The sequence below is a fragment of the Ctenopharyngodon idella genome, chromosome 3 (assembly GCF_019924925.1).
Source record: "Ctenopharyngodon idella isolate HZGC_01 chromosome 3, HZGC01, whole genome shotgun sequence".
In the NCBI taxonomy this organism is placed as follows: Eukaryota; Metazoa; Chordata; class Actinopteri; order Cypriniformes; family Xenocyprididae; genus Ctenopharyngodon; species Ctenopharyngodon idella.
Window position 1 is genome coordinate 24,467,450 of NC_067222.1, and position 11,306 is coordinate 24,478,755.

The 11,306-nt window shown below is 37.0% G+C and overlaps 1 protein-coding gene across 1 annotated transcript in view; it reads right to left on the reverse strand.

Moving 5' to 3' along the window:
- mrc2 (mannose receptor, C type 2) overlaps positions 1-10,804 on the reverse strand; it is a 35,027-nt gene extending 24,223 nt beyond the window's left edge. Inside the window, exons 1-2 of the mRNA XM_051888531.1 lie at positions 10,477-10,804; positions 2,758-3,192 (exon numbers count right to left, since the gene is read on the reverse strand). Coding sequence (XP_051744491.1) covers positions 2,758-3,192; positions 10,477-10,597 — 556 coding nt within the window. The 5' untranslated portion in view covers positions 10,598-10,804. The remainder of the gene's footprint in view (positions 1-2,757; positions 3,193-10,476) is intronic.
- Between the last annotated feature and the right edge of the window lie 502 nt (positions 10,805-11,306).

An 11,306-nucleotide genomic window follows, 5' to 3' on the forward strand; every position in this document is an offset into this window, starting at 1 on the left:
TATCTTTCTGTGCTGAAGGTGTAACTTTAACCATACAATAACATATAAACAACCAGTTAGTTTAAATACTGATTTAAGACTCCAGTCTGAAGTACACCAATATCTCATGAGGTGGAGAATGATTCATTAAAAAGAATTGGCTCATAAGAGTCATTTGTTCATGAATCAGACTACTGTGGTCTTACTATATGTTTGTTTTTACGTGCAACCAGCAAGGACAATGCTATAGAAAGATACACTATATTGCCAAAAGTTTTGACACCTGCCTTGATGTGCACATGAACTTTAATGACATCCCATTCTTAATCTGTAGGGTTTAATATGGAGTTGGCCCACCCTTTGCAGCTATTACAGCTTCAAATCTTCAGGGAAGGTTTCCACAAGGTTTAGGAGTGTGTTTATGGGAATTTTTGACCATTCTTCTAGAAGCGCATTTGTGAGGTCAGGCAGTGATGTTGGTGAGAAGGCCTGGCTCACAGTCTCCGCTCTAATTCATCCCAAAGGTGTTCAATCGGGTTGAGGTCAGGACTCTGTGCAGGCCAGTCAAGTTCCTCCACACCAAACTCGCTCATCCATGTCTTTATGGACCTTGCTTTGTGCACTGGTGCGCAGTCATGTTGGAACGGCATGCGCTGACCCCGCTCTGTGATTTTACGTGGCCTACCACTTCATGGCTGAGTTGCTGTTGTTACCAATTGCTTCCACTTTGTTATGATACCACTAACAGTTGACCGTGGAATATTTAATAGTGAGGAAATTTCACAAATGGACTTATTGCAAAGGTCTCTTCTCTCACTGAGCTCCTGAGAGCGATCCATTCTTTCACAAATGTTTGTAGAAGCAGTCTGCATGCCTAGGTGCTTGATTTTATACACCTGTGGCCATGCAAGTGATTGGAACACCTGAATTCAGTTATTTGGAGGGGTGTCCTAAAACTTTTGGCAATTTGATGAGTTCGCCTGCCCATTCAGTTTTGACGGTTAATGATAAAACAAACTTGGCTTGCTGTCTGTGGAGGAGGCTCGAGCCTGAAGTTCAGCTCGAGCTCCGAGTTAAAACCCCCCCTACGGAGCTGCGCGTAGGAAAAAAGAGAGAATTAGAGGAGGAGGCGGGGAGGAGGGGGGTTGCAGGGAAAATTTGTCAATGGAATGACGCGATGTTCGCGGCTTATATAGTACGCGCGTAATGATGATTGACAGGACTGAATGTTTAGGCTCCTCCCGAACCTACGTTTGGAACTTCATATAGTGTATGTCTACTGTATTTATTGTGTTATTATTGTTGTTGTTGTTTTGTATTATTTTGTGGCACTCAGTATCTCTCTCTCTTTCAGTCTCATCACATTCAATTGGGACTGAATCTCACAACTGAGCTGAAACATCATTTGTTTAGCCATGGTGCTCTAGATTCAGTAGCATCAAAGCACAAGCTCCACCAACATGGGCAGAAGAAAGCAGACGTTCAAGAACCGCTAACATAACCAAATGTCACGAAATTTTAAAAATATAATAACTCTTTAGCCTACTATAAAACCACAATGACCATCAGTAATGTTATGATCTAAAAATACATGTAAGAAACTACTGTGGGGTAATGAATGACTGTGATTTGAGATGTAAATTAGTCACTATGAGACAGATTGTCTGATGAGACTCAGACTGAGAGACGACTGGGCCTCAGCACTGTATACAAACACAGACCAGACTTTTTAATTGGCTTCCTTTTTGGTGACTAGCTGATCCAAATTTGGATTCAAATCCAATCCAAAAACTCCACAAACATGAAGAAAATCTTAGTCTAAATATCACTTAGGTCCAAAAGACATGTGGCCTTGTTTAAACGTCCTTTCCTCTGTCCGGACTACCTTCCCTTACCCTTTGTTTCTTTTTTTTAAATAATCCTCTCTTGATCCTTTTATCATTTCTTTTTTCCACCCCCTTTAATTTCTATATTTTCTAAAACACAATGTCCTCACCATGTGTGACAGCGACAAACGATAAAAGTCATGTAAATCTGAGTATTTCTCCAAACCATCTGCAACAAGAGGCTGGACATATTGTTGATTGCTTGGTTGCCCCGCCCACAATGCAATCTCATTGGTCCAAAAATCATGCTTCACATAGCTATGCGCTACTATTTTGGGGTCAGTAAGACTTTTATTTATTTTATCTTTTTTTTATTTTTGGAAACAAATTAATGCTTTTATTTAGCAAGGACTCATTAAAGACTCATTAAATTGATGATAAGTGACAGTAAAGACATTTATAATGTTATAAATCATTTCTATTTCAAATAAATGCTGCTTTTTTTACCTTTTTATGCATCAAAGAATCCAGAAAAAAAATGAACACAGTTTCCGCAAAAATTTAGGAGGCAGCATAACTGTTTTCGCTTCATAAAATTAAAGTTGAACCACTGTAGTCACATGGACTATTTTAAGGATGTCTTTACTACCTTTCTGGGCCTTGAAAGTGGTAATTGCGTTTGCTCTCTATGGGGATCGGAAAACTCTCGGATTTCATCAAAAATATCTTAATTTGTGTTCCAAAGATGAACGAAGGTCTTACGGGTTTGGAACGAAATTAGGGTGAGTAATTAATGACAGAATTTTCATTTTTGGGTGAACTAACCCTTTAAACATGAAATATGTTCTGACTGGCTGTGATTTGCTTCAGTGTGGACAGACAAATTATGGGTTAGGATATTGTGTAACTGTGAGAAAGAGAGAAAAGAAACAACAACATTTAATGTGCTTACCTCGGTATGACTTGGCGCAAAGGTCTTGATCATCATAGACTCGCCACAGGAACTTTTGGGAGGGGGATCTTGCAGGCGGGGAGTCGGCGACCGAGACATTGCCGCTGTTGAGGAGTAATTTAGGGGAGGGCAAATAAGTTTCAAGTGTCTCCAAAAACTTGCTGCAGCTCCAGGTCCAGCGCACTCGCGGAGGCTCGTAGTCGCACCGAAACACGCCCAGTGGTGACTTGTTGCCAAATGTGCTCACGTTGCCCACGGTGATGCCCAAGCAGAGGGAGGAGCCAATGTTGAAGAGCCGCCCCCTGGTCACCCACTTCCAAAGCTGGGCGTCACCCTTGCAGGAAGACGAGAGGTAGAGCATGTGATCTCGTACCCCCAAGCAGCCCAGCGCTCCCTCGTGGAAAAACGCGAAAGTGTCCGATTCATCTGTATGTGCTGTTGCAGAAAAAGAGAGACAAGAGTTATTAGCTTGACATATTGTAGAAGAGACATCTGATAACCCTATAATTATGGAAAGATCATTAATGTTTTAATGCCAAGCATTTACAGAGGTTTTTGATGATTTTACCCACCATTAAGCCAAATGACTGATCCGACAGAAACAATTTCATGTGACTAAAACTGTTTTTGTCTCATAGCTATTTTCATAGTATGTTATTAAAGCAGTAGGATAAGCAAACCCCTTTTGATTCTCTTTCACCCACTCATATGTTCAACAAAATCAAGTAGATCACAGCCAACACAAGCAAAGCACAAATCCTGCTCAAACAATCCCACAAAAAGTTTTTATGTGCTTTGACTGGCCTCCATTGTAAAACACTGATTTTATTACAGGTGAAAAGTAATTGTTTGGGGGGAATCTGGAGCTTCAGGTTACATTCTGTGTGTGTGGCTTCTGTGTGTGCTTTGGTTTTAGAAAACACATCATATATCTGACTGCAAATAGATAGTAATTAACAAAAACAAAACAAAAATGTGCAACAGAAACTGCCACGAGAGAACGCATTGGCAATCTTCCTCTTTTTTTGTGAACACACACATTATCCCAGCTTCGTTATAACTGAGAACTCTCAAGCACCTATCAGTGGTTCGTGGTATTCTGAAATGAGGAGGCAAAACAACCTCTCTGTGTTTATATATATATATATATATATATATAATTTTTTTTTCCATAAAGATGTACATACATTGTTGTACAAATGTTTTGGGGTCAAAAAGATTTTTTATTTTTAGTTTTTTTTTTTTGAAAGAATCTATAGTGCTCACCACAGCTGCATTTACTTACTCAAAAATACAGTAAAACAGTAATATTATGAAACATTATAACAATTTAAAATAACTGCTTTCATTTTTAATATATTTTAAAATGCAGTTTATTCCTGTGATGACAAAGCTGTATTTTCAGCATCATTACGTCAGTCTTCAGTGTCACATGATCTTTCAGAAATCATTCTAATATGATGATGATGATTGCTGCTCAAGAAACATGTCTTATTGTTATTAATGTTGAAATATTTTTGTGGAAATTGTTATAAATTTTTTCAGGATTCTTTGATGAATAGAAAGTTTAAAAGAACAGCATTTATTTGAAATAGAAATCTTTTGAAATCTATTGTCACTTTTGATTGATTTAAAGTTGTTTTAATGTAATTTTAATGCATCCTTGCTGAATAAAAGTAGTAATTTCTTTTAAAAAAAAAACTTACTGGCCCTAAACTTTTGAACAGTATACATTTACACTGGACTAAAATGTATTAAATTTATACTAAAATATATTAAATGTATATATCACAAACATGTTAATAAACATGTTACATTGTTTCAAAATCACTGTAATGACACAGCTTCAAATAACTGCTCACAAATCATGTACTTTTCATTCTGACATGAAAGAAAGCGATGATATCCGAGTGGACGAATTTTTTCAATGATTTGTATCAGCTGCAAACATAATAGTTGGTATTAATCTGTTGACAAGGTAATTACTGCTGTTAAAATTTATTTACTGGTGTCACTGAGTTTAATTTCACAATATTGTTTTCCTTTTGTACTGTTGATTATTTTCTAAATTTTCTGAGGAAGAACTTCCATTTCTTGCCTCCTTGGAAAAAAATGTGCCTGCATGTCATACATTATAGAGCTGCCGCGCCGGATACTCACATTGCAGTAAGAATAGACAAATATATTGGTATTTGACTATATATGTGTTTTTTAGTGAGAGAAGGAAAAGGAAAAGAGATGGCTAGGAGGAAAGTCAAATAGATGGCTGAAGAGCCAAACCCGGCAGCGTTCCCGAAAGCCAGTCTGGTTTCTTTTTATACTTTCATTCTGCTTTTCTCTCTCTTTATCTGTCTCTCTCGTGCACCCTCTCATTCCTGCAGGGGGGAATGCAAGGTTACAACCACAATGTCAGAGAGAAAGAAAATCAGAGCAAAAGAAAGATAGCCTGAAGAGAGACCAGAGACAAACAGCTGTGTTTCCAAACAGAGTAGTTCTAAAGCAGGGGAATGGGAAATGGGATCACTCCAAAAACAAACAAAAGAGAGACAAAAAATGTTTACTGAGACCCTGGGAGACTTTCCGAATATCACCAAGCAATGCTCAGACATATATTTCCATAAGTAAGCATGCTGTAAAAAAAATGTTAAGAAGCTCTATAACAATTTAAAATTGATATAATAAGAGCTTTCTAAAAGATAAATATCTACAGTGGCCCCGAAAAAGTATTTGGATGCTTTTTACCAGGTCCTGGCAACACATCACCTGTGGAAAAATCCTATCAAGTGTCTAACTTGTGAGATGTAAAATAACAAGAGTTTAAAATGTGAACAAATCCAACTAGCACAATTCTTTCCATGAGGTCCTGATTCCACTTATTAATGACATGCAATCCGTGACAAACCGGGATTAAAACAAGTCTTTCCGTCTTCCTGCAGAACAGCAGAAGAATTTGAGGGCATCATGTGATCTGAGTGAGTCATATAATTGGTGGAGGTAAGACCCTGGGGAGACATACTTGAGGAGGAAGGAAGGTAAAGACATGCGCGTTCACACAAACATCAAAGCGTTTCTCTGCACTTCTGACAGATAAAGGGCGAAGCAGGCTCAGACATTTCTTGAGCATCATCCTAATGTCTTCACAATGAAACAGGGCTTTACTGAGATGACTAATATGGGCGTTTGAATAAAGGAAACAAAAATAAATGACAATGTTTATGATCACAATCTCTGATCAAATATTTTTGATAATCAGGTCAGGAATACATTTTAAGGTTTAGTTTGAAACTAAATATATAATTAAATGATAAAGTCGATCTTAAAATTTAAATTTAAACATCAATAGTACTACTACTAATAATAATAATAAACCTACTCATTTTTTTTTCAAATAAATAAATTAAAATAAAAAGCATTTAAAATAATAATATTACTCTCAGTTTATTTTTCTCATTATTTTTTAAATAAATAAATAAAAACATTAATAATATTAAAAGTAATAGTAGTAGTAGAAGTAGTAATAATAATAATTAGTTTACTTTCATTTTTCTTATTGAGGGCCAAATAAAAAGAAATGAACAAAAATGAAAAAGTATAAATAAAATTTTAAAAAGCATTAATAATAATAATACTAATCTTTCTCTCTCTCAGTGTAGGCCTAATAAAATGTAATGAATAAAAATAAATAAAATAGCAGCAGCAGCAGTAGTAGTAGTGGTAGTAATAATAATAATGACACTTAAAACTGTAAATTCATAAAAAAGAAAGCCTAAAGCAAATAACTATCATAATCAATGTGCCCTTGAGCAAGGCAGGTTACTTAAAACAAGATTGCTTCAAGGGAATTGTTGCTTTGCATAAAAGCATCTGCTAAATGACTGCTTACTTCCAGAAATACTGCATAACATAAAGCAAAAATACCATGATAGCTGGCACAGGATGTCACATGAGCCGTAATAATGCATGCAAAGACATGCAGTGTTAAAAAATGTTATTAAACAATTAAAAAATGATCTGTAAATCAGCATTGGTTTAGTAATTAAAGAGAAGTGCATAGGTATTGATGATTTGTCTGATGTTACAGTTAGAGCACTGTGAGGCAGAATGCCATCCATTACAATGTTTTCGAACATTGAGTAGGATGACAGCTTACAGGAAGGAACTCTTTTTTCAGGCTGTGGTTTTGGCATGAATGCTCCATAAAACCACCTTCCAGATGGTAGAGATGAGAACATATCATGGCACAGATGATGCCGCACAGCTAAACAAATTGTTTTTGCGATCACTGATTACATAATGCTGATGATGACATCGATATAGTGTGGGCGAAAATTGTCTCTTCATCACAGTCTGTGGAATGTTTCCGATGAATTGTTGTTTAAAGTTGGTCTAGGCGCTGGTAAAACAGATATGATGCAAGATTCCCATCTGAAACAGTTATACCTCGGGAGCTGAAGGCTAACTAAAACTGGAAACATCGCTAAAATTGTGATATTCCACCTCAGGCAACAACTAATCGATTACCTGAGGAAGAATGTTGTTATCTCAGAAATGAACCATGTTCTGATTGGTGTTTGACCAATACTGGCTTTCTAATTTGCATGGTGACTGATAATAGGCTAATATGTAATGCAATACAATGTACTAATGAAAAGATGTGCTAAAAATTGTCCACATGCAATGGAGGCTTATTTTACATACTATTTTCTCAACATGAATGGTTCATTGATCAAGAATTGATCACAATCATTTAAAAAATAAATTTACATACAAACATTTAAAAAAAAAAAGTGATTCTATACTTTGACATACTTCTGTACTACTGCCAACATATTAGAAACTAGTCAATGCCTTCTGAATTTAGAGTGTAATCCCCATGACAAAATACAAAGGACACCACGAAATGGAAAAGGCAGAAGAAACAGGCACTCATTGGGGGGACTAAAGTCTTAGCGTCAGCTCATGTGGTGGTATGTGGTTTTCCTGAACCCTGATTCTAAGCTACCAAAGCTAAACGTTTATTATTATGACAGATGTATTTTTGTTTCTCCCTTCCCCTTTTTGGAGGAGGGTAATGAGTGAGGGATACAATATGAGAGAGAGAGATGGAGTTGGGGGAAGGAAGGTAACAAGCCAGCAGGGAGACAGGGAGGAAAAAAAGAGTGAGGGAGCAAACGGAAGGGTGCAGAGAGAGGTCAGGGTTTTGTATAGATTATCCTTTTATTCTGTAAACACAGAGGTTGACCAACACACAGGAAATTCTGGCTGGTATTTGTTTCTCAGCTTCCGTTACTGAGCCCTCAACCTAGTCAGAGCTCTGACCTGAGATCAAACCCCAAATGAGGCAGAAACAGGTCTGATATAAGAGTCTCCTCAAGAAGACATCAATAATCAATAAAATAAAAAAACATCAATAATTAACAAAACATTGTAAGAGAAAAAAACAGCTGCAAATTTTTATAATAATAATAATAGTCAAATTTTCTTTCTCTTTTTTTCTCTTACAATGTTTTGTTAATTATTTATGTTTTTTTTTTTAAATAAGTGTCAAAAGGCCAAAATGCATGAATAATAGGCTACATTTTAAAAAATGATCTTTGACCATATTACCCATTATGGTCAAAGATCATTTTTTACAATGTAGCCTAATAAATCTGCTAGAAACAAATATAAATCGGAAGCATCAAATGGTCAATATTTAAAAAAATATTTAAATATAAAATTTTAAAGACTGAAATGCTAAAATTGATCAATAAAACTACTGAATTAAAAAAAAGAAATTCACTACAATAATAAAAAAAAAATCAATCATATTGTGTGATTAGTCAAAAAGCTCAAGACCAGAGATGAGCCAATATTACCATTTTAAGAGATACAAGAGAGAATAAGAAAACTTCCAGCTTCTCATGCTAAGAATTATTGATACATAATTTCATCTCCTACAGGAATTGGGTGTCGGGTCTTTGGTGACGAATTTTAGCCTGTTTAAAAATCCTGCTCTGTTCTTCAAAACTTTTTTCCCCTTTTTATTAGAGATGTGACAGTCCCTGACACAGAGGTGCAAAAACCTATCCTGTCTTTGCTGGACTGTGAAGTTGAGAGAAGCACTAAAAAGTATACAAGACCCCCGAGAAGCAGACAGCCCTCAGCTGAGGCTCGTTATTGTGTAACCGGATATTTAGGGCACATCTGCTTACGGGTGAGAATCAAGCGCTTGAGAACCCAGGTTAACAGAGCAGTGAGAAACCAAGAACATACTTCTGCAAACAGGCATAACGACTGTCCCTTTATAATTCAAAATGTCCTTTCGCCCACTAAAGTTGCGCTATAAAACATAAAACAAGTGCCTAATGGTGTTGCGTCGTCTATGAACGAATACGTTTTCTGAACAAATCTTTTGAGTGAAGGAATTACATTCAGGCACTGAATCGTTCAGAGAATCGTTCGAGTGCTTTCCTGCCTTTAATGACTGAATATGGTAGGCCTATGAGCAAACAGCATTAGAGTTCGGGCTCTAAAGGAGCATAAACTTTATTAGACTAACTGAACGAGTCAAATGTCAAATGACTTATTTGGACTTCATGAACGAGACAGAAACAGCATTTAACAAGACACTCGTTTGTGAAGGAAATGAACGAATGAGACATCTTGTTCAGAAGCGAACCACATCCTATTTCTACAGTTTAATAGGCTACAAAGACATTATGCCAAGCAGTTGACAAAATGAAGGAAAAAATTACAGGTATGGTATGAAATGCTTATGATGTTTAAATGTCATTTCTAGAGTTTCTTCTTTATAGCCTAGCCCTAGTTTAACCAAAGTCCCTTTCAAGGAAAGTCTGTTTACTCGGCGGCCATATTTGCAACGCCTCCGGACAGCTATTTCGGGCATCCAAGACCAAGTCCTATCGTTTTTAATGGAGTAATCCAGAAATCTCAAAAACTGCTTGGCGAACTCACAATTAAATAACATATTTCAAATCAGCAACAAAATCTGACACAAACTGTCCTATGAATGTTGTTTCTTATGCTCAAATAGCGTTAAAAAAGCTTATTTTTCAGGCTAGACTAGCCAATGCGCATGTGCAGTCCTAAGCTTTGACTTTATTAATTAGCCATTGGCTTTTTTACTTAGAAGGCGGGACGTATTCCGCCATATTGCGCGTTGCAGTTTCTCCCATTCATAACTAAAAGGAGTGAACCATCTTTCTATATCTATAGTCTTTGGTATAACCATGCAGTTTTTAATAAAGCATCTAAAACGACTTGATGCTTAATAACGAATCAGTTGACAACACGATTCAGTGACTCAAAAATAACACACCAAAGGGCATTGTCGCCACCTACTGGCGTAACTACGTAACCTGCAGAAAGCATCAATAAACGAACCAGTTAACGATTCTCTTAGTGAGTCGATTCAAATGATTCGAATAACGAATGAATCAATATCCACACCAGCAGCGCTCGCACTCCCCTCCCCCTGTTCTCTCTTCTTCTCACATCTGGTTCCACTCAGAGTTTGGACTTTCGTGGCATTCCTTCACATCAGTGCACCCGGAGCCAACATAACACAACAGCACCCCAAATAAAACCAAGCCTCATTATTGGTATTATTTCTAGCCTAATTCACAAAACACTTCAATAATCATGAAAACAAAGAAGTCAGAAAAAAGGGCAAAGACATAATAAAAAAAGAGATAATAAAGCGTGAATGTTTCCTACCTGAGTGCACGGTGCTCCGCTCCAGGCTTAATACTAGAAATAAATATAAAGTGCATCTGCAAACATTTATCCACGCGCGACTCCAGCAGCCCTCCGGGTGCCCGCCACCGTGCTGATGCATGCCCGCGGAAAGGTGAAACGGAGAGAAAAACGTCTGGTTTCCCCCCTTCCCGTTGAAACAGAAGCAGGAATTGTGAAGGACAGACGGTCTTTGAGAGTGTCAGTGTCGCTGTGTGCGTGGACTGTGATGAGTTTGGAGTGAATGAGCGGGGCAGACCGTTCACTTTCACTGCACACGCACACACTCACACGTCCCAAGAAAATGAAGTGGAAGAGGCGGAGAAATAAGTTTGAATGACTACCCGACACCCGGGATAAGTGTCTGAGAATTTAGCATAAGTTCGCAATACTTTGCTCTCAGGCAACATAATCACAACGCTGTTTGTTTTTTGTGTGATATTATTATTTACTCACATGCAACACTAGCTTTACTTGGGGAAATAAATAGCGTGCTTAGAAGTCTCCTCTGTCAAAAGCAAGTAAACGTCCTACATATTTCCTGCATATGAAATTAGACTAATAACATTCAATGTATTGCAGACCAACAGACTTTATATACATTTAAATAAAAATGTATATGAAAATATAATTCGCTCCCAACAAATGGGGTACAACCAAGGGCCTATAACTCAAATGGTCAACAAATGGTCAGTGGAAGGAAGTGCTTAACCTCAGAAGGTCAAACTAAATTATAAATTAACAATTTTATTTTAATTCTTTTATTTTCTAGTTATTTCACAACTGTGTTACCAAAATCTGATCATTTAAAA